Source organism: Xenopus tropicalis, chromosome 3 (genome assembly GCF_000004195.4).
Source record: "Xenopus tropicalis strain Nigerian chromosome 3, UCB_Xtro_10.0, whole genome shotgun sequence".
Classification (NCBI taxonomy): domain Eukaryota; kingdom Metazoa; phylum Chordata; class Amphibia; order Anura; family Pipidae; genus Xenopus; species Xenopus tropicalis.
This window is the reverse complement of record NC_030679.2, coordinates 96,651,161-96,676,342: the sequence shown is the minus strand read 5'-3', so window position 1 is coordinate 96,676,342 and position 25,182 is coordinate 96,651,161. Positions and strand designations below refer to the sequence as shown.

At 38.0% G+C, this 25,182-nt stretch overlaps 1 protein-coding gene across 3 annotated transcripts in view; it reads right to left on the bottom strand.

The window, feature by feature from the left end:
* The window catches only part of otud7a (OTU deubiquitinase 7A), a 137,958-nt gene that overhangs the window by 48,844 nt on the left and 63,932 nt on the right, over window positions 1–25,182 (bottom strand). For 2 of the 3 annotated variants that reach the window (XM_004917921.4, XM_004917925.4), the window contains exon 4: window positions 14,353–14,503. In XM_004917921.4, coding sequence (XP_004917978.2) covers window positions 14,353–14,437 — 85 coding nt within the window. In that variant the 5' untranslated portion in view covers window positions 14,438–14,503. Of the gene's footprint in view, window positions 1–14,352; window positions 14,504–14,899; window positions 15,107–25,182 lie in introns of all 3 variants that reach the window. The other variant, XM_012970864.3, reaches the window with a different exon arrangement.

The window sequence follows — 25,182 nt, the reverse complement described above, 5'->3', positions numbered from 1 at the left end:
TTGTTAATTTTATTCCAAATCTGGCAGGCTGTGTAATACAAGTTAAAGGAAAACTATGCTCCTAAAATGAATACTTTACCAACAAATAGGTTATATAATGATAAGTGACCTACTACAGAATCTCACCAAACTGGAATATAATATATTAGTAAATATTGCCCTTTTACATCCTTTCCCTTTATCCACCATTTAGTGATGGGCTGGGTGCTCCCTCAGAGATCACATGACCAGAAATAATGCAGCTCTAACTGTAACAGGAAGTAGTGTGGGAGCAAAAAGGCAGAACTCTGTCCATTCATTGGCTGATGGGGCCTAACATGTATGTGTGCCTTGGCTTGTTTGTGTGCAATATTAATCCTATGATCTCAGAAGGCGGTCCTTAATTCTTAAAATTGCATTTTTCTATTAAGGTGTACCCAGCACATACTACTAAAAAAGTATATTTTTATGGAAATGGTTTATTTCGATGAAGCGGGGTTTACTTGTTTGTTAGCTTGTTTGTGTAATATATTTTTTATAGAGACCTACATTGTTTGGGGGTATAGTTTTCCTTTAAATCATTTAAAAGATTTTTTTTTATAAATATCTTCTTGCTTTCGGGTGGCAAAGGGTTAATCTGAATAAGTAGTGTACAAAAATTTTAAAATGTTATATTGCACATGCACAAGACAGGTATGAAGGTGGTGTGGTGAAAAGGATCCATTTTTCATTCATTGTGAATTCCTATTGAATTAGGCTTTCGTTATCATTTACACTGGTCAAAATTAAAGAAAGGAGTAACATACAGACATATTTGTATTGAATATATCAGCAAATATTGTACAGGTATGGGATCCCTTATCTGAAAACCCGTTATCCAGAAAGGCCATCTCCCATAGACTCCATTATAAACCATTTTTTAAATTATTTCCTTTTTCTCTGTAATAATAAAACAGAACCTTATACTTGATCCCAACTAAGATATAATTCATTCTCATTGGAGGCAAAAAAAGCCTATTGGGTTTATTCAATATTTACATGATTTTTAGCAGACTTAAGTTATGGAGATTCAAATTACGGAAGAATCCCTTATCTGAAAACCCCAGGTCCCGAGCATTCTGGATGACAGGTCCCATACCTGTACCTTCTAAACAATATTTTTCTGTTTCATACATTTTTCAAAACAATATGAAAACAACTGGAATTTATCGTAATGTAAGCTCTATGGGGCAGGGACCTCCTTCCTACTGTGTCTCAAACCACATGGCACTTATATATATATATTTATTGTATTTATTTATTATATCACTTGTCCTCCCTGTGTGTAATTTTGTATTCTGTAAGATTGTACAGCGCTGCGTACCCTTGTGGCGCTTTATAAATAAAGTTATACATACATACATACAGTACATACAGTGGCTTGCGAAAGTATTCGGCCCCCTTGAACTTTTCCACATTTTGTCACATTACAGCCACAAACATGAATCAATTTTATTGGAATTCCACGTGAAAGACCAATACAAAGTGGTGTACACGTGAGAAGTGGAACGAAAATCATACATGATTCCAAACATTTTTTACAAATAAATAACTGCAAAGTGGGGTGTGCGTAATTATTCAGCCCCCTTTGGTCTGAGTGCAGTCAGTTGCCCATAGACATTGCCTGATGAGTGCTAATGACTAAATAGAGTGCCCCTGTGTGTAATCTAATGTCAGTACAAATACAGCTGCTCTGTGACGGCCTCAGAGGTTGTCTAAGAGAATATTGGGAGCAACAACACCATGAAGTCCAAAGAACACACCAGACAGGTCAGGGATAAAGTTATTGAGAAATTTAAAGCAGGCTTAGGCTACAAAAAGATTTCCAAAGCCTTGAACATCCCACGGAGCACTGTTCAAGCGATCATTCAGAAATGGAAGGAGTATGGCACAACTGTAAACCTACCAAGACAAGGCCGTCCACCTAAACTCACAGGCTGAACAAGGAGAGCGCTGATCAGAAATGCAGCCAAGAGGCCCATGGTGACTCTGGACGAGCTGCAGAGATCTACAGCTCAGGTGGGGGAATCTGTCCATAGGACAACTATTAGTCGTGCACTGCACAAAGTTGGCCTTTAAGGAAGAGTGGCAAAAAGAAAGCCATTGTTAACAGAAAACCATAAGAAGTCCCGTTTGCAGTTTGCCACAAGCCATGTGGGAGACAAACATGTGGAAGAAGGTGCTCTGGTCAGATGAGACCAAAATGGAACTTTTTGGCCAAAATGCAAAATGCTATGTGTGGCGTAAAACTAACACTGCACATCACTCTGAACACACCATCCCCACTGTCAAATATGGTGGTGGCAGCATCATGCTCTGGGGGTGCTTCTCTTCAGCAGGGACAGGGAAGCTGGTCAGAGTTGATGGGAAGATGGATGGAGCCAAATACAGGGCAATATTGGAAGAAAACCTCTTGGAGTCTGCAAAAGACTTGAGACTGGGGCGGAGGTTCACCTTCCAGCAGGACAACGACCCTAAACATAAAGCCAGGGCAACAATGGAATGGTTTAAAACAAAACATATCCATGTGTTAGAATGGCCCAGTCAAAGTCCAGATCTAAATGCAATCGAGAATCTGTGGCTAGATCTGAAAACTGCTGTTCACAAACGCTGTCCATCTAATCTGACTGAGCTGGGCTGTTTTGCAAAGAAGAATGGGCAAGGATTTCAGTCTGTAGATGTGCAAAGCTGGTAGAGACATACCCTAAAAGACTGGCAGCTGTAATTGCAGCAAAAGGTGGTTCTACAAAGTATTGACTCAGGGGGCTGAATAATTACGCACACCCCACTTTGCAGTTATTTATTTGTAAAAAATGTTTGGAATCATGTATGATTTTCGTTCCACTTCTCACGTGTACACCACTTTGTATTGGGCTTTCATGTGGAATTCCTATAAAACTGATTCATGTTTGTGGCTGTAATGTGACAAAATGTGGAAAAGTTCAAGGGGGCCGAATACTTTTGCAAGCCACTGTACAAAGTGCTAACCTGGTCAAATAAAACATTCTGATTTACTGGCATAGTAATGCACAAATTTGGTTGTTTTCTACAGAAGTGTAACAATTTCCATGTTATTATATAAGTTGACCATTGTCTGATACTTCTATAATGTATTTGCACTGAAATATTTATTTGTTTTTAAAACTTTAACTCAACTTAGTGTAATGATCTTAAACTAAATAGTGACTGCATGATTGAATTTCCATTTAGACAAGGATATTAATGGTGCCTGCCTGTTAGATAATGGTTGTATATAAATGTAAAGAAGAACCTAGTTGTATCTGCTAGTTTTGTCTCTGTTGAGAGAGTGTACCTAAAGGAGGCCATACACATGTGCAGACCGACAGCCTGAACATTCCACTTTAGGAAGTGCAGAGGAGGTGCAGTACTAATCTAGCATAGTGCAATACAAGTTGTGACATCTGTCTTTGTTTAAACCAAATATTAATTGGGTTGATGTGAAAGGAAGACAGATTGTGGTAGATATTACAGCTATTAATTTTCAACACACCAAAAAAACAAACATATTTGTTAAAAGATAAACATGAGCTAAATATGTCTATTGATACTACTTTAAATTCATAAAGCAGGACTACAGCCTGTAAAGTGTTCCTCTGGGACATTTGGGCAAACTTAGTTAGTTTTCAATCTCAATTTGCAACCTGACAAAGGGAGGTGTGTACCCCTGAAGCATTGTTTCTATTTGGTATGGTACAATAAAGCTTATACTGCAGTGAATATTGATGTGAATATTGAACCCCCTTTATCTACAGTATACACATTCATACAGAACTTTCTCTGCAATAATCTACCTTGGTTTTATGAAGAGCAGAGCTATCAGGCTGTTTGTGGCAGTAACCACAGTCTGACTTACTATTTCCACATTGCTCATATCACTGTACACAACAGTGCTTTACAGAAATATAACATTACATTTCCTATGGCTTCTTACTACTATTTAAACTATTTTCTTTGATTAAAAACCTCCGCTGTACCAGAATGAGTCATCAGTCATCTAACCTTTAGCACCCTCACAGTCATCCCCATAGGAAAGACTTAAGTGCACGGTTTACAATTAGCTTGCGGTACACCAACCTTCTCAGTCTAAAAATGTTTCCTAGCATGTAAACAAACATGTAAAATTCAAATTATCTGACACACAAAATCTAGTTACACAACAGCAAGATTTTGTAGCATCCTACAAAATCTGATCCCCACACCTTTAATGCAAGTTCGATCAGATAAAGTCAGATGGTGAGTTTTGTTCCTGCATCTACATCTGACAGTCAATGTATTTCAAAGAGAGAAAAACACCATCAGATTTTATCTTGCTGGATGCAGACGCAGCATGCAGGGTACCCTTCCCACAGGCGCATTGTGTCTATGATGGCAAAGCTTCCATGTAGTATAAATCACTTCCATGTAGTTTACTATCAGTCTCTATTTTTTAACCCATGCAACTACACCTAACTTGTAGGATACGTTCTGTCGATCCAACACATCCTACAAAATCTCCCATGTAGTTAAGCTCTATAAAAGTTATTCACATACATATTTCCAAATATGTTTTCATAAGGATTCATTTCACCCATATGGTTAATACATCCATAATGGGGCCTGACTACTAAGGTGGCCAACACTCACTCTGCCCATCAATGGATGATTTTCAGTTTGAGGTTGTCAGGCTCTGCTGGGGTTTGATCCCAGGACCTACTGGTTCTTGGCTGCTCTCTCTGACTGAGAGGGGATTGCTTTGTAATCCCTTTCACCAGTGTCCTGGGTTTCATAATATTACCCCAGCAGCCTTATTGGCTAGGTGGGGTCAGCCAATCAGGGCTGACTTTGCCCTATATAAGCCCAGCCCTCCTAACACTCAGTGCCTGAACATTGATTACATTCAGCACTGTGGCCTGACCCTAGCTGGTGTTTCCCGTTCTGGCTCCTTTGTCTTGTTCTTCTTTTCTCTGCTCCTTAGCCTTGCTTCCTTGTCCCTACTCCCTTTATCTTGTTCTTGTTTTCGCTCCTTGCTCCTCTCTCCTCAGTCCTTACTTTTTGCCTTGTCTAGCCTTGCCTGTTCTGTTTCTTTGGTCCTGCCTGATCTTGCCTTCGTCCCGTCCTGTGTCGTCTAGTCTACGTCTGCTCCTGTCCTGTCCACGCCTCCTCTGTCCCGTAACAGCCCCTGCCTGAAGGACTCACCTTCCCTTCTCCCACTCACCACAGTATTGACTCTTGACAGAGGTTTTGACAGCACTTAAATGGACTTAAAGCCATAGCAGTGTCATAAAAAAATATTTAAGAATTTAAGCACCCCAAAGTAACTTCTTATTGTTTTCAGAGCTTTGGAGACCACGCCATACTACCATTGCAATGCACATATGATATATAATTGGTCTGGTCTAGTCAGTTTTGATATATAGCCAGACAAAGAGACAGCCATGCAGTTATGGCTTAGTCTGGTTAGCTATCTCTCTACAGAGCTGTGTTTAATTAAGCAACAGCAGCCCCCTAAAATTATAAACATAATGTTTCTTTATTATGTTTATTAATTAATTCATGCCACAATAAACAGAGCAAGATGGACCAATATTTCAAGTTTGTTAACACTTCCCTAAATGATGAATACATCTCCAGGCAATCATTTTGTTGGCACGCCAGATACTGTAGAATAGAAATAGATAGAAATAGATTGTCTACATCACAGAAACCTGCTAAAATGAGCTGATGTGCGAAACTGATGTTATCTTGATCAACAGAATGACTGCTATTCTGAGGAGTTAGTTAGCAACTTCCTGATAATGACACGGAAACAAGCAGGTGTAAAGTTCCTCTGGCTTAAGGCATTTCAGAAATATAATTAGGTTTAACATAAGATTTTTCAGATGTGGTCTCCTCCACTCTTTCATGGAAACAGCTCAGATATGAAAGAATAAAAGATCTTATTAACCAAAACTAAGTACTGCTGTCATAAATTATGTGTAAAGGATGAAATAGACAAATCCTAGACATGCGTGTCGTGTTTGAAAAACTGAAGCAAAGCAGGTAAAGTTTACTTGGATTTTGTTTTAGACTATGCAGCACATTCATCAAAGTGCAAATTTTCACCAATTAAAAGCACGACTGGAAAAAATACAGACTAACCACGATAATTTCTGATGTATGATAATTGCGTGAAAATTCGCATCGTGGTCGTACGAAAATATTGTGGAACGATCCCAAATTTTCGCATCTGAACGATCAGAAACGGCGCGAAAATCTTTCTGACTTTGATCCTTCAGTGCATGAATTTGGAAGCCTGCCATAGGACTCAATGGCACTCTGCAGCTCCAACCTGACCCAAAGAAAGTCACGATAATGAAGCTTGAATGAATCCGAAACGTTCGTACTTGTTGCAACAAATACGATTTTGTTGCACAATTTGTAGCAAAGTCACGCAAATTAACGAAAATATCACACAGAATACACGAAATACGCAAAACTGTATTCGGACCTGTCGTACTTTAATGAATGTGCCCCTAAGTCTCCCTCCTGCTTTGGTATAAGCTGTGAGCCACGATTTTTGCTCAAGAGAGGAAAAAAGTTTTCACATAAATACAAATTATATAAAACATTAAATAAAGTACAGGTTAACTTTTACATACTAATTTCTTAAAGGAGGTTTTTTTTCTCCTTGAAAAAGGAGAGGCTGGCCACAGAGGTTCCTTCACATTGTTCTAAATTAACACAGTTTGCAAAGCAAACACCTCTCAAATACTATCACACTACAAATTTTCATTTTGTACAAAGTTTTTGCTTTTAGTGGTGTCATGTCAGGAATAAGGCAGCCCTATATTTAATTCCTGCCATAGGCAAACACTAAGTTTATCTCAGATCGATCCTTCAGTGTCTCTTACAATGGTGAATCATCTTCTCCCTTGCCTCTTTCTGTCGGGTTCCTCAAGGCTCTGTCCTGGGCCCCTTACTATTTTCTCTCTATACCTCCTCACTTGGCAAACTAATCAGTTCTTTTGGTTTTCAGTACCACCTCTATGCTGATGATACTCAGATCTATCTTTCCTCTCCTGATCTCAACCCAGAGCTTTTAACTCGTGTCTCTTCCTGCCTGTCCGCCATCTCCACTTGGATGTCCCAACGTTACCTTAAATTAAACCTCTCTAAGACTGAATTGGTTCTCTTTCCCCCATCCAATGCCCACATTGTTCCCAAGGTATATATAACGGTTAACAATTCTACCATCACCCCATCTTCCCAGGCCCGGTGCCTTGGGGTAATCCTTGATTCCGCCCTGTCCTTCACTCCTCATATCCAGTCACTTATCAAATCATGTTACTTTCACCTAAGAAATATTTCCAAAATACGATCATTTATCACCCAATCTGCTGCCAAAATTCTTATTCACTCTCTTATAATATCTCACCTGGACTACTGTAACTCCCTATTAATTGGCCTTCCCCTCCAAAGACTGTCCCCTCTCCAGTCCATAATGAATACTGCTGCCAGGCTCATACACCTCTCCAGCCGCTCCTCCTCTGCCATGCCACTCTGCCAGTCTCTCTGCCATGCCACTCTGCCAATCTCTGCACTGGCTTCCCCTACCATCCAGGATAAAATTCAAACTAATGACTCTCACATTCAAAGCAGTTCATAACTCGGCCCCACCCTACATCTCTGAACTCATCTCTAGGTACCATCCAACCTGCTTGTTACGCTCCTCAACTCCTCTCTCATTCCCTCCTCACACACTCGCATTCAAGACTTTGCAAGGGCTGCCCCCCTTCTATGGAATTCGCTACCACAAACTGTCAGACTTTCTCCCAATCTCTCTGCCTTCAAGAGATCTCTAAAAACGCATTTATTTAGAGAAGCTTACCCTAGTCAAGTTTAACATAACCTCAGCGTACTGCTAAAAGCAATACCCTGTGACACAACTCTAGTCAACTCTGGTCTCTCAACCCTTTCTCCTTGTAGATTGCAAGCTCTTTTGGGCAAGGCTCTCTTCACCTCTTGTATCGGTTATTGATTGCGTTATATGTTACTCTGCATGTCCAATGTATGAAACCCACTTATTGTACAGCGCTGCGGAATATGCTGGTGCTTTATAAATAAATGTTGCTGGTTGCTATGGGTTATTAGACTAGGAGAAAACTCAGAATTAGTTATTACACTACCACCTGCATCTACTATAATTTAAACATAGAATGTGATCCACAAGGAAACCTAAGCTACCAGTTGTAGATCTGCCAGCTAAATAAGTTTGCGTTGCTGAAATGGTTGTAGTACTTATATGCCATGATGTATACCAGAGAAAATCTATATCAGTTCTTAATGTGATTTACTGCCGGTGTGCATTGCACCACTTACTTCATCTGGAAGGTGCTTGAATACAAAAGAGGATGCTAAAGCATTCAGTATGAGAGATGAGCTTTTTGCCAACGCCATTAGTAGAAATTAGCAGCTGACAACATGAAAAGTACATAATGTAAAACCAGCAAATGTGTTGTCTGGAACACTGGCAAGAGCCGCTAGCCGAAAAATGCTAGATAAATCTCAGAACAGTTTACCAGTCACAAAGATACCATGGTTTATTTGTAGATTTAAGGAACAATAAGTATAATATGTCTGCCAATTTATGCATTTTAAAACTGGGAGTGTTTGGGGTATTTTGCCAATCAAGCCTTTTTTTTAGCACAAAAAAGGCTTGAGAAAGTAAAGGTTGAGCAATACACCAAGAACACATTGTTCTGTATCACATATAATATTTACACATTTACATTTCATTTGAATTTTTCCCCCTAATAGTGCCACCATACCTGCGTTTATAAAAATAAGGTTTACGTACTATATATGACTGATTACTCAGTTGTCCTTCAACATTTGTAGAATAAGTAAGTAACCTTTCTTCTAGATTTGTAAGCTAATAACATGATGATTTTCCATTGGAAAATGGAAAGAAGAATTCAAAGAACTCAATAACAGAAACATTAAAGAAAACAGCTATAATTCCATAATTTTATATTATTATACGTCACTGTACCAGGGTTCCATAACTGGGTGGTGCATGTACCAATTAAAGTACATAGCTAAATAATGCCAACTAGTTGCTTTCCTCCAACCCCCACTGTTGTTGTCCCAGTGTGTTATTTAAATACTTTTAAAACACACAAGTGGATTTTAGAATAAGACCGAGAAATAACAGTAGCACGAGACGGTAAAGGTATAAGAAAAGATAAAGTATACTTAGGGGCACATTTATCTAAGTACGATTATTTTCAATTACAAAAAATTCATATTTTTTCTACTGTCTGTATTTTTTGAAACCTATGGGAGTCCTATGGGAGGCTTTAAAAAACATGCACAGAAGGATCAAAGTCATAAAGGTTTTCCCGCCGTTTACAATATATATTTTAGGCAAGCGGAAAAACGACTTTGCCTACTACCTGTGCCTGCACCGGAATGAATGAGATATGCTCCAGTGCAGGCACATGTAGCCGAAATACGTATAAAAACATGACACTTTCTCTCGCGTTTTTATGCATATTTCGGCTACATGTGCCTGCACTCGGTGCAGGCACAGGTAGGAGGCGGCTGGCACTATTTTCGGCAAGAGCTTTTCCGCTTGCCAAAAACATATATGCCAGACGCCTCGTCTGACATTAGCCTAAACAACATAATGGATCAACCTACTTTGTGAGGTATGAAATTATGCAATTTAAGGAACTGCCCAAACCCAAGAATTTAGTAATATCAGGCAATAGAAAAGCTAACACACAGCATGTAAAATTACTGTACAAAGATTTCTTCTTTGCTTTTCTAATTATCAAAAGCAGTTCTGTCAAGAGACATTCTTCTAGAGCTGCTCCTCAATTTAACATTTGCAGGACAGAAGATCCCTCAGCCTCATGTTACCTGTGTCCCGGCAGCCTACTCTACTCCCCTGCTACCCCTCGGCCCTCCATCCTGAACCCTGGATAACAGTGAAAAAAGTTGATTTATAAACCATGGAGCAAGAGGAAGAAAGATCAGTGCTTTGAGATAGTCAGTCTCAGCAATAGCTGGGATATCCACACAAGTGTTAAATATTTTTCTGTGATGCCCTCTCTTAAACCTCCTCTACTTTATGAGGAACTCAGGTACAAGGCAGCGGTAAGAATGGGCAGGACTTGTAAGCTGTTTTTGGTAACACCCCCTCTGCCACTTATATAGGTCATTGGTTGTTTTTAGTATGTAATCTATATATTCAGTATATACATCCATGTCATGTACAGATATGAAGCCCAGGAGGAGAAATACTAGTCCCTATGGACTAGGAACACTCAGTCTTTGGTACGCAATGCTTTGACACCAACCCCCACTGCCAGCAGATCTGTAACTGTAAAATCCACTCTTTGATCAGCATTTAACAACAACCATATATTTTATTAACACCAAAAACAACTGGTACCTAAATGTAATTAATATATTCTAGGAGAAAATGTTTCATTCTAGTAGCAGGTTTATAAGACATATAAAGAAATGTAAGTTTTATGTAGCTAGCCTTATATAGGGGAAGTTATTTATTGGGTTTATTTGAATACAGCCCAGTACCTCTGCCAGAAACCATTCAGATGGAAGGCAGGCATGTAACGTCTGATATGCAGCTCTTTCAGAAGATTATTAGTTCCCATCAGAGCACAAAGCCTTTCATTTTATCCCTTCCAGTCAGCCTAGCAATTACATCAATAGCTCACAAGACACAGGAACATTTCTTAAGGACATAAAATAAAGCAATTGGCAGTTATGATTAGGAAGTTCATTTTGTAAGTACTCAGTGCCAGTCCAAAATGAAATCTGAACCACACAAAATCTGCAATGAATTTTCCCATAAAGCTGATTAACAGAGGAAACTGATGTTAAAGCAGAATGTCAGCTGCAATTCACACTCATACAGCTAGCAGAAGAATTTGCTGTAATCCTTTTACTGATTTAGAAACATCAAGCATTTACCAGGAGTCAAAAGAGGGATAAAATAAGAATTTATTTGTGGGTAAAAAATAAGGTGATGCTAACAGCATTTCATCCAGAACAGATCACTGCCAGCAATGATTTCCCTCACTCTAAAAAACAATACCCACCACATTAGAAGTAAGGAATGATTTCCACTCAAGTATACTGGAGAATATACTAAGCACAGCATCTTATAAGGCTCAAACAGATATATGGAGAATATAAAGAAAAATAGGAATAGCACATTGTTAAAGATAAAGAATAGCAAGGGTTGTACAGTACCTGAGCTCTCTGCTGGACTGGGAAATTTGTAATAGATATAGAAATTAGTTTGTCAGTGATCTGTATAATTATTCATTTATTGAGATCACATATGTCTACACCTGTAATTAAGTTTGGGCCTCCTACTTGGAGGGGGAAGAATAGGACAGTTTTACAAAGTTTTTAGAACCCTTGTAGGTGACTTAATATTTGCTGTATTAAGTTACAAGAGTAGTGGTTCGGGACACAAAAAATGGATACTACTATAAATACATACATACTAGTCACTTGAATTATGATCTTATTATGCTATTCCACTGCTTTGGAAGAACAAGCGATTAGGTGCTGGAAGGGTGGGGAAATGTGACTTATAGTGCCTATGTCCCTAAAGAGTACCCCTGTGGTTTTTCTGGAACAAACTGGCATTAATTTTGTGGGTTCACCTGACATTTCACCTACTTTTAGGTCATTTGAGAGTCACTGATACAGCCTGGGCAACCGCTTAGATATAGGCACAAAGAGAAAATTTATTTGGTGGTAAAATGATTTATTGCGGCTTCTGACATAAAATACCACAAAGCCAGTACTGCATTACAAAAACAACATCGGTACATAGTTCCTTCCTTTTTAGCATTATGTCGTTATTACATCTACATATTTAAGATGGTAAAAAAAAACACTAATGCACATTCAGCACCTCAATTGCTAAAACATACACAATTTCCAAAATAAAATCAGGAGGTGACAACAATTTAATTTGTTAAAAAGCACATGGATGCTTAACACAGAATGCAAAGAAAACCACAGCAATTATTGTGTCTTTTTGGTTGGATGTAAGGTGGAAAAAGTTTTACATTGTTTAAAAGCAACCTACAGAGAAACACTATAGGTTCTAAGTTACACCACTAAATATAATAAAGCAGGCCATCTGCTTCTGTTTGCAAACACTAGTGTTTTCTGCTGCAAAAGCAAATAGACATATGTCCTGCTCACTTCACAAGAATTTTCTGCTGATCTGAAGTCAGCATATTAGTTAGTTACAAAGCCAATGGGAGCATGCCTAGGTATGGAGCAGTCACAAATTCTAATTCCTCTGTAGCAGGAAGTGCCCAATGGGGTATTATAGGCCAAATTGTGAGTTGTGTACATGCCACCTTGTATATTGTGTATATGATTTTGGATTTATTAAAACTCACTAGGCCTCACATATAAAGTCCTGGGCAAGGTTCTAAAAAGAAATAGACACAAAGCACCATGCAACGTACAAGCCATAATTCCAATATGTTCTTTTTGTATTATTACCATATTGTGTTGTATCATATCATTGCTCTTTACTATCTTTCCATGATTCTTTCCTTTTAAAAAATTTCTACAGGTTTAACCAGCTTGCCATCTATTTGGCTCTGGGGGAATGTTATAAAAAGTAAAAGTTTAGTCACCAATAGCATCCAATCAGAAGTTTATTCAGTAAAATCAACCTATTGATTGGTTGCTAGAAGTAACTAAACCTGTAAAATGTGCACCTTTTTGTTTTACACTACTCCTAGTTTAGTTCATTCTTCAGTATTTTCCATGTGGGATAATATATTGTATGCAATACTATATCACTCCATTTTACAATAACTGGAAGCTCTATGAGAGGCTGCCACAATATAATTATATAGATGTATGTCGAGAGTAGTCTAATAGATTAGGCAGGCAAGCCATGGGGGAATACATGTGACCTAGGTTAGCAGGCATGTAAGACATACTGGCAATTCAGTCCATGCATGGAAGACCAACCACTTGAGCTATTCCTGGGGGTTGCTGAGTTTTGTCTCCTGGGCTAATGTGTTTATCTGCAATAATAGTTTTTGTAGTACAGTAACTCAGCTTGTAGTACCACTGTCTTCCCCAAAGATCATGGACTGAAACACAGCGATACACTTTTTCAGGTGTAACTGCATCTTTTGCCTGTACAAAACGATGGCCACTCTTGGATAATTAGTAGCTTAACAGGCTTCTTTGTCTGGTCTGCTCTAAGTGGCACTTTTTCAATCTGACATCAAAATGCAGTGGGTCTGGATAATTGCAGAACACCAAAGGGACCCTGTAAAGAGGCAATACCCCACTGGGGTTCGCAATCTAAGGCACTTATCACATTCAAGAGAGTAGGATCAGCTGCATCTGAAGACAATTAACCTGTCTATAGAGTTTTGGACACTATGGGGCTGATTTACTAACCCAAGAACGGGTCGAAATGAGTCCGATTGCGTTTTTTTCGTAAAGATCTGTATTTTGCGATTTTTTCGTATTTTTTGCGAATTTTTCGGCGTCTTTACGAATTTTTCGTTACCAATACAATTTTTGCGTAAAAACGCAAGTTTTTCGTAGCCATTACGAAAGTTGCGTAAAATCTAGCGATTTTTCGTAGCGTTAAAACTTGCGCAAAAAGTTTCGCTTTTTTCGTAGCGTTAAAACTTACGCGAAACTTCGCACCTTTTAAGTTTTAACGCTACGAAAAAGGCGCAACTTTTCGCGTAAGTTTTAACGCTACGGAAAAATCGCAAGATTTTACGCAACTTTCGTAAAGGCTACGAAAAACTCGCGTTTTTACGCAAAAATCGTATTGGTAACGAAAAATTCGGAAAGACGCCGAAAAAATCGCAAAACATACGAAAATGTCGCAAAATGTTCGTTTTCAAGTCGGAACTTTTCCAATTCGGGTCGGATTCGTGAGTTAGTAAATCAGCCCCTATGGGGCATATTTATTATAGTGTGGAAACCAATAATAAATGTTGGCTTACACACTGTGCTTACAGGTTAGTAGGGTTACTGCAGCTAAAAGTAGCAAAAATGCCAGGCTAGATTTTTAACTTTTATCTTCCTGTCAACATGTTTTTTTTTTTAAATAAAATCCCCCGTTTTTTAATTTTGTCCTTTGATTTATATCTGTATTCTGGCAATAAATCACAGCAAAAAATAACCATTCACAATTTACAAATGTTTGGGAGAACATCCTACGTAACAAAAAATGTACTAAGGAGATTCATATTTTCTTGTGATAAATAAAAATCTAGTGTTGCTAAACACAGGATACAATTATTTCCTTACCTTCCAGCAAGTCCCTTGCCAGACCTGGTTCAGCCCCTGTCGACCGAACAAAGTCTGACAGGACTGAGTCCATATCCAGAGTCATGTGATCATGTAGTGGCGCTGCTTTGCAAGCAGCAGGAGCAGAAGGGATAAACTAGAACACCTCCATCTACAGACAAGTAAGAAAAAAAACAGAAACTAACCATTAGCCATTTTAAAGCAATATTTTATTCTACATTATATAAATTAAGGCACCTTTTTGAAAAATCATTTTTTATATACCAGAAGCTCTTGTAACACTATAATGATATGTCTGCGTAAAACTCAAATTAAATTGATATACAGCTGTCAAAATGTAAGCAGAGTTACAGAAAACATCAAATTATGTTAAATAAAGATTGGTATAAGACATTTTCAGTTAATGCATGCATATTAATGGCAGTGAAATAATAACAATCAGCACCCAGTGAACTAACCACTAGCATCAAAGTTTCCTATAGTAGAAAAAGACAAAAATAAAGAGGAAGCCTAACAAAGGAACAGTATATGAGGGGCTGCAGCTTACCGTGGGCTGCCTGTGCCATGCTGCTCGTAGAAGAGCAACAATTCCTCCACTGTGTGACAATGACTCACTGCCCCGCTAACAGAATAGCTGATGGGATCTCACTTATTATAGCTACTAATATGCAAATACACTGTTGTTTTTCAGCAGGGCTTGGAAATTTTGATTCTTGACAGTCCTCCGTGACATTTCAAGCAAAGCGAAAACATTCTAGACAAGTGAAAAAGTGAAATGTACTTCACAAACACAAATAGTTTCTTTATTTTCTTCCACAGTAACTTGAGATAAGATCTGCTTTGTTTTCCTACATAAATATAACCAAGAAATTAAAAGTGCTTCCTATTTTTGAAAAGGAATTAACCTTTCATTTAGATTCTTTAGATGAAATGCAGGAATGTGCGAGAAAAATGTCAAAATACAGGTATAGGATCCTTTATTCAGAAATCTGTTATCCAGAAAACTCTGAAATACATAAATGTTATTTCCTATAGAGTGCATTTTAAGCAAATAATGTAATTTTTTTTAAGAATTTCCTTTTTCTCTGTAATAATAAATCTGTGCTTCATACCTGATGGTAACTAAGCTGCATGAATCCAAATTGGTTGCCAATAAAATCCTCTTTATTTAATGTTTAAATGTTTTTAGCAGATTTAAGGTACGAAGATCCAAATTACAGAAAGACCCCTTCTCCCAAAAACCCCAGACCTCAAGCATTTTGGGTAATATGTCCTGTACCTCTACACTATACTGACCCACCAAAATGTGTTTTTTTATTGCTTTCTAGTCATTTGTCAACAAACTCACATATATTTCTGACCATTGTTATCACATACAGTAACCTAGATATTACTAAATACCAATATGTGAGACTGAATTACAAATGTTCACACAAGGCTCCAGTTAGCCTAGAGCTGGCCATTAATAGAGCTTCTGTAAAGTACAGGATAAACAACAGTTTTTTGTAAATATCCATGTCTTGTAACCCACTCCAAACAAACACACTCTAAATAAACTTTATCCAACAGGTTTGTCTTTGTCACCTGAGATAGAAAGCAGTACAAAGTAACACTGGGCTCTTGCTCAACTCATTCTGTAGAACTCATTCAGCAGAGGGAAAGCTAAGCAGAGTGGTAAGTGGGAATAGTGTAAGGAATTTTGCCTTCTGAATAGAGCTGCTGTACATGCTTCCACCCACAAGCTCTTTCCAAGTAACTGAAGTACTAGCTACAGTTTCAGTACAAGCTGAAATACTCAACACATTCCAGCATAAACTGCCACCACGGTGTAAAGCCCAGCCCAACAGTCTCTGCAAATCCACTTTAAACTAAAACACAAGTTAAAAGGGCATAGCTAGAATATTTCAAAACAGATCTCAAAGCCTCCAGCATTAGGCCCAACAAGTAAGAGAAAGGTCCATACATTATTTTATGAAGGCATTTTCTTATTTATTAAAAAAAAAAACCTGAGTTTTGAAGCTGCTTGAAATACAAATCCCACCAGCACTAGCAAGACATATAGCTTCTGCTCAAACCCCAAGGAACGTATTAATTGCTGAAGTTGAAAGCACCATTGCCCTTATTCGATCACTCGTCACAGAGTTCTTTATATTTCATTAATATTCTTTGCAGGACTGTCAAATATTTTGATATCACCTTTGCAAACACCCCATTTCCAGAAAGAACAATTCAGTGTTTGTCTGTTTTCATAAGTTGAATGTTTGACTTCACATATTTTGTAACTAACATTTGCGATTTTCAATTCAATATGAAACTAATAGGGAGCAAGTGAAAGCAGGGAAAAGCCCCAGCTCAAACAAACACATATTTTTATCTACATTATTATAGTCAGGTCCATAAACATAAAGTATTGGAGTGGAAATTATATGATTGTGGCCAGAATGCAAAGACTGCCAGTTTTAACTTGAAGGTATTTACAAGTAAATTGAGTGAATGGTTTAGAAATTACAGCACTTTATATATTTAGTCTCCTCTTTTTTAAGGGACCAAAAATAATTGGAGAGTTGACTGTTGAGCTGCGCCATGGCCAGGCGTGGGCAGTTCTACCATTATTTTATTAACAATTAGGGCTTTTACCCTTGGATGCTTTGCCTTGCGCAACCACCACAGTGAAACACAGGGCAACATAAGCTCCAAATGCAGGTGGAATGCAACAGGATTGGTTTCTACCTGCATTTGGCTCGTACACGTGCCTGTGTCAGTACAGCTTAATAAGAAAGAACGGATTGCGTTTCATCCGGACCTCCCCTGTGGTGGAATGCAGAAGAACTCCACGCAGGGCAAAATGCCCCTATGTACAAGCCCTAAAGCAGGCAAAAGGTCTAGAATTGAGTGTGGAATTTGCATTTGGAGTTTCTTTCTGTGAATTCCCAATATGAAGTCCATAGAGCTGTCAATGCAAATATGGACCTCACTATACCTTAAAAATATAAAAAACAACACTCTTTTAAAACTGAATGGTCAATAATTAGTAGCAAAATAAACTAGAATTTTTAGTGTCTAAACTAGTGTCTAAATATGTTTCACATAAAGCACCAACAAATATTAGACTCTGCAAAATTTTATTCTGCATGGCACATATTTTAAAACTTGCTTTAAGGTGGAATAGCAGTTAGTGTCAAAATAACACTTTCATTACACAAACTGTGCACTAGCACATACTAACGCAAAAAGTTCTGTCTTTCACACTTCTTTCTGTTAGACCTGCATTACTTCTGGTCAGATAAGCGCATACAAACCGTCACAAAATGGTGGCTCAAGGGGTAAAAAAAAAAAAAAAGTAAAAAGAAAATATTTACTGATATGTATATGCCAATTTGGTATGATTCTTTAATAGGACACTTAGGGCCTGATTCACTAAAGTGCGATTTAACGTGCGCTATTTATAGCGTGCGTTAAAATTTTTACCGCGTCTTAATTTTGGCGATTTTTCGCACGATTCACTATAAGCATACTCGCGCTTTTTTACGAGCGATATTGCATGCGTTATTTAACTCGCGAAGACTATTTCAATGCGGTATTTGCTGGTACATGTGCTAAATTACGCCCGCGAATAGTCACCGCATATGAATGGTAGCTTAGAAATAGTGTATAAAAATTGTCGCCGCATATAAATGGTGTATATAAATATTAGCCACATATAAATGGTAGCATATAAATGGTATCATATAAATAGTAGATGCTTATAAATAGTAGCCACTAGTGATGAGCAAATGTGTTCTGGTTATCTTTAGTGAAAATTAGCAAATCTTTCGAAAGATCCACGAAACGGCAAAAATGTTGTGCGGGCAAAAAAACTGTTGCTGTGACTATTATTTTTTGACGCTTGTATAAATTTTTGTATGTGCGGTGAATTTTTGCGTGGCAAATTTTTTCAGGCGTTTCGCCATTGGCGGATTGTTTTGCGAAACGCATGAAAAAATCCGCCGCAAAAAAATTCAACGCACATCCAAAAATTCGCTGCGAATCCATGCCTGGCGAAACATTTCATCACTTGTAGCCAAATATAAATAGTCGCGCAAATGAACGCACGCCATGTTAGCCATACACGCCAATACTTGCGGAAAATTACTGTATTAAAAATGACCATTTCCCTGCAAACTGGCGGCTGCGTCACTCTAGGGGAAACACATACTTGAATAAATAACACTGTAAGTCCATATTTTATTGCAAAAAATCATTTACTGTACTTTTGTATAATTTTTCGCCTGCCTGTAGTAGGTGTTAATTTTCGCATAGCCGAATGCGATATTTAGCGCGCAAAAGTTATAGTGAATCATGCGATCATATTCTTTTCAGCACGGAAATGAACGTATGCGGTAAAACTAGCGCGAGAAATACCGCATGCGAAAATGCGACTTATCGCATGCGGTAATGCTGTAGTGAATCGCGCGCTAATTGTCGCGTCTTTTTTACCGCAAAAAAGCGTGCGATAAACTTTAGTGAATCAGGCCCTTAATATGATATGTTGTTTAAAGGAGAAAATGAAGAATGTGTCAGTGCAGGAGCGAGGCATTATGGGAACCTTCTTTACACAGCTCAGCGTTTTTTCTTCCTGCTTGGCTTCAGATCTTCTGAACAGGTGAAACATGGGGAGACTTAAGGGCACTATTGAGACAACTGCAGGTATGCCTGCAGCTTGAGATTAACTCTTTATTAGCCTTTCCTTCTCCTTTAATGTTTGTATGGCTTTTTTTCAAAAGCTCTTTTACTTTTGATGCCTACCTCAATATGCGTAGGAAAACACTCAACTCTCCCTTTTCATTGTGCAGATTTTTACACTAATAAGATTAATGAAATTCCCTAAATATTATTTATGCTAAGATGGAGAATGATTTATTATTATAATGTGCTACTTTATCTGGCTTGAGAGACTGTGGGGTTTCTGACCTTTTAGCAATACAAGAAGGCTCACAGTCTCAGACCTTATGTTTTATCAAAATGCCTGCCATAAAGTCAGATTGTAATTGTAACAGTAATGTTTACCATCTTTTCCTCCCTCGGACAGCAATACAAAAGCAAAGGGCACCAGCAAGGGATGTGTACCATAAGAATACCAGGGATAATTATTCTGTGCAGAGCAATCTTCCATTCTTGGGAAGCATAATATAGAAAGCTTGAAGGCTAGACATGGGTTTGTGCCCTTTCTTTTCAGAAACTTCAACGTTTACTTTTTAAAGTTAAACAGAATCAAGACCGGCATTTAAAAAAAAAAAAAAAAAAAAGGTACAGTTATATAAATTATACATGGTTGAATAGAAATTCTCCATCCAAAGCAACCAACTAAAGTTATAAGGATCTATAGTCATTAAAAGGGTGCCAAGTTTTGCAACTATAGAGCCCCTTTTCTCCCATTGGCCCCATTGTACTTCTTGGCAGGCCCATTCTCACAGGAGCCCAGGTAACTTAACCAGCAGGTTAAACAAAGTAGCCCTCCGATAGTTCGCTTGGAGGGAGTTTGGCACTCTTTTCTATTAAGCAGGGCAGCAGCAAATGGGACATGAGTGGATGTTTATGTAATTGCAGTCAGCAGGCTCTCACTGACTCCCACTCTGCTCTATAGATTGGAGTGCCGCCAGCCCTCCTAGGAAGAGGATAAGAGCACCTTTCTGGTTTAACCTGTATTTGAGGGTACATTTTACTGACTACAGAAACCCTTTAACATTTGGCTAAGGGGAACCAGGGTTATCTGACTGAATTACACAGTGAGGTTAGTGTGTCAGCGGGCTTGGGGGTATATCACATGGTCACAATGCTCTCTGTCCCTATGGGTTTCCATAATAGAATGGAATGTTTGCATCTGAGTCACATCTGTAGAACTCAACTGTAGAAAATGATGGAAGGAAGACCAATTTAAGTGCTGAGAGGTACAATTTATGAAGAGTTTAAGACAGATATTATTGTTTTGTGCTCTGCTCTTCTTTAGAACGGCAACTGTTTCTTTACCAAATGTAATTCTGTTGCCAGAGAACAGTAAATGCCACCTTTATACTTCACACAAATGCTTTAAAAATAGCTAAACTACATATTAACTCCATTCAATGTGAAGGTCAAAAGATAAGGGTGATTTCATGATAGATTGTTCCTGAAAACTGCCAAGCGACGCAGGCACAGCCATTTTAAAAATAACTCTCGTTGTCTTCTTGGACCTGAATGTATAATAATCACATATAAAACCATACATCGATAGAATAACAAATAGACTGTTAATATAGAGGCAAATAACACCATAAATACCATTTATTCTTCAAGTTTTCAATGGCAGATTTCTGAACAGGCTGTGGCATCTGAATTATAATTTATGGATTATTTTTCTTTAGATTGTTTAAATTAAAAATGTTCTCTTTAAACAAGAATCATTCTGAAGCTGAAATGTTTTATTCCTGGGCTCTAATTTTTATTCCTGTTCTTAATTAAACATGGTGCTTGATAACAAGAAGCAGGTTTGGTGCTGAGATATGGTATGAAGTGGAGACTTCTAGTCTGCTGCTTCCGTCCAAATAAGTCACACAGAGGAGTTTTCTGGCTCTAAAAAAGGAAACATTAGCATTTCATTCCAACCACATCTTCTTTTAATACAAAGTTATAGCTCTGTCTGCTGGAATGTAGCAGATGTGCCTTCTGGTTCATCGCGTCACTGAATTAAGCAACCTGCTTGGGGCCTTACACATGTACATATAAAATTAAACAGGATTTATATTGTAAATCTGTATAATAAACACGTAATTTCCACATTAACAGATTCATGGTAACAAGTACATGCAATAACACTTAAAATATAATTGTAGAAAAAAAATAGCACTAGGTGGAACACCATGGCTCATTTACAAACACTGACAATGTGCACAGTGCAAATTTCATTTTTTACCCACAATGCAGCATTTTCTACATAGTTCCAGAGCACTGTGGTTGCCAGAGGGCAAATCTTTTATGTCTGGGGCCCTAGAGGAACCACCTTTGTGGTCCAGCTCCAGGGCCCCCTGCGTCAATAAGGTTCACAAGAGGGGGCAGGATGGAATAGATGCTGAGCATGATAATGCTAAAATGCAAAAATACAAGGAGACTGGGGTTTTTTTGTGCAACTGGCTGCAGCAAACTTACTCAACCACAACTGCACTTAGTGGTAGTAAATGAGCCCTATAAACTAAATGTGTGTAGAAAAACTTAAATTAAAGAACTTCAGGTGTACAAGTCTTAATTCCCACATATAGCATACCTCAAGAAGCTAAAATGCACTAAAATTAAGAACAAAAATGTGTAACAAATTTAAGTAATCATCACAAAAAAAAAAAAATGAAATATAACTTTTGACTTAAGTGTGTTGCACCTGGTGACAGAGGACATCATTTGGCAAACGTATGTGGTAATGAGCCAAAGCAGGACTGTGTGTTGTGCCTGCAGTTGACAGTACCGACTGCACCAATCACCTTGTGAGTTAAATGGCCTAACTAGTGATTATGGTCATCCACATGTGCAAACATACTACTGTACTATCATCTTACCAATTCCTCTGAGAGCCAATGAAATGCTGCAGTATATCCTTGAGACAGGTAACTTAAATTCTTGATACTTTCGAGTCATTTTAATGCTTTAATACAGAACCTCTTTTTGAGGTTTTTGTTTTAGATTTTTTTGTGTGTGCAGATTTCAGGCTTCATCTATCTGTTTGCTAAGGCTTAAAGGAACAGTAACACCAAAAAATGAAAGTGTATAAAAGTAACTAAAATATAATGTGCTGCTGCCCTGCACTGGTAAAAGTTGTGTGTTTACTTCAGAAAGTCTACTATAATTTATATAAATAAGCTGCTGTGTAGCCATGGAGGCAGCCATTCAAAGGAGAAAAGGCACAGGCACATAGCAGATAACAGATAAAACACTATTGTATTCTACAGAACTTATCTGTTATCTGCTATGTAACCTGTGCCTTTTCTCCTTTTTTCCAGCTTGAATGGCTGCCCCCGTGGCTACACAGCAGCTTATAATATAAACTATAGTAGTGTTACTGTAGCAAACACACCAGTTTTACCAGTGCAGGGCAACAGTGCATTATATTTTTATTACTTTAAAGCTCTTTCATTTTTTGGTGTTACTGTTCCTTTAATAAACCTAGCAACCAAGGAAGCTGTTAGGAAGACCAAAAAATAAATGGAATCCGTTATCCAGAAAAGTCCAAGTTACAGAAAGGCCATCTACCATAGTATCCATTTTAATCAAATAATTTAAGTTTTTTTTAAAAACAGGCCCAACAGTACCTTGTACTAGATCCCAGCTAAGATATAATTAATCCTTATTGGGGACAAAACAATTCTGTTTTCTATTAAATTCTATTTAATGTTTAAATGACTTAAGGCATCGTGATCCAAATTACAGAAAGACCACTTATCCGAAAAGCCTCAGGTCCCAAGCATTCTGGATATCGGTTCCCATACCTCTAGCAGAGGGCCTGAAAAAAACAACAAAAGCTTCACAACTGAAGCTTCACAGTCAATCTGTATTTAGGTTGCTGGGCTAAGTGAACAGATTTTCAGTAGGTGGCCGGAAAGAGGCACAAAAGGAAGGCTACTAATTCAAAAATCATTAAAGAGAAAAAAAGAAGAACCAGTTGAAAGGTTGCTTATAATGGGTCCATCTGTAACACACTAAACATTTCTTTAAAGGTGAGCTTACCCTTTAACACTTTTCTGTTATGCATTTTAGTTTCTTAGCTTCTCTATAAACATGCATTTGCAAAAGTCTGTATGTCTGTACATCCATGTGTTCATGCAACAGAAATAGTAAAGACGTACGTCTGTATTTTCTATTTCCAGATCTAGATCTGGGGTGTGAAATTCACACAGTACAGTATTATGTTTCACATACTTAACTATATATCAGATTGTGCTCTCCGCGCTTCAATTCAAAACATAAATCAAACTCATTTGAGCAATATAAGGTTTAAAAAGGATAAAGACGACAGACTGTTCTATTAATTGATGATATGCTAAAATAAATTAATGACTTCCTACTGCATGAGATACACTCACGTCAGTCAGCCCCAAGGGATCTCACGTGGCTCACACAAGGCACAAATGAAAATAAAGCAAAGTAAAGCAGTAAAGTGACTACTCAGCATTACACAGCAGCACTCTACAGCTGACTGTAACAAATGCAGCCTTCTTATAAATGCCATGATTAATGTCAGCCATGTAGGGAAAACCAAAATACAGATAAGCAGAAAAAGCAGCCTCAAGTCACACTTGTACAAGCAACCATTTATTAACCACACAATAAAAAGTAATAGCGGACTGAAATGGAAGGTTGCAAAAATCAAGGAAATCTTATAAAATAACATATAGGGGCACATTTATTAATGTACGAACGCTCTGAATGCGACCTTTTCATACTAAGCATATTTTCTGCAACAATTTTGTACCTTGCGCGACTTTTCGTACTTTGCGAAAAAATTTGTGCAACAAAATCGTATTGTTGCGCCGAGTACGAAAGTTTCGGATTCATTCAAGCTTAGGTATCGTGACTTTCCTTGGGCCAGGTTGGAGCTGCACAGTGCCATTGAGTCCTATGGGAGCCTTCCAAAATCATGCACAAAAGGTTCAAGAAGGATCAAGTCGGAAAGGTTTTCCCGCTGTTTACGATCGTTCAATACGAAAATCTCATGACTTTTGGAGTGCCAATACAATATTATCGTGACTATTTCGATTTTTTCGTAAGCATTTTTGTGACATTTGCGATCATCAGAAATTATCGTATCCAATCCGAATTTTACCCATTTTGGAATTCGAACTCGTGATACCTCGAGCTAAAAGAACCCTGAAATCAGGAGGCGGTAGGTTTGGGGTTTCCCCGATTCAGTTGGTGCAGCAGTGCTCAATTCAGAACTGAAGGCATGAGCAGCTCTGAACTCAGCAAGGAGCACGTTTTAACACAAGTACCTTAATGACAGAGGTTTTACACCCAAATGACTGTGGGGAAATTTGCAGGACTGCAACTGCACTTGTGATCTTACATAACCCTATATATATTTATGTGCTGCGTTTCCTCTCTGTTGAAATGCAATTTATTATTAGACAAGACAATTAACAGTGTTCATATTATTAAGGGTATTGTGGGTTTTTAGATTTGGATACAGATGATCTCATACTTACCTCAGCTTTTGGTGAAGAATAATTATATTTAACTAGAAACAATAAAGCAGAATTCAGTTTTCCTCCAGGTCTACTAAGCAGCTGGTTTGGCTTTCTGTTCTACTGCACATAATACAAACATCCAGAGAGATGCTGCTTTAATAGCAATTATCTTTAAAAATCACTTTAAACCTCCTGAAAATGTTTAATTCATGATTAATCAAAAATTGCTTAGAATAATAGTTGCTAGTTATCCACCACCCCCTGCCCCAGAGTAATGCACCCACTCCCTTAACTGGTTCCTTGGTGAAGTGCTAATTTTGGATCTTAAAGTCCCTCTGCTTTCCATTGCACCAAGTCCAAGAATGAATTTTTCAATGGAACAAGCTGCATTACACTGTGAGCCTAAATAGGTTTTCTTTGGCTTCTCCCCTTTTGAGGATTAAACTAAGGTACTAAATTAACTTTTAGTATGTTAAAGAATGTCCTATTTCTAGTAACTTTGCAACTGGTCTTCCTTATTTTGAAGTTTTTGAATTATTTGCCTTCCTCTGCTACATATTTCCAGCTTTCTAAAAACTAGTTGGAAAGTAAAATGTTGGGCTTTTGATGCAAGGCTTGGGTTAAAGTCCCTGAGGACTAAGGTGCT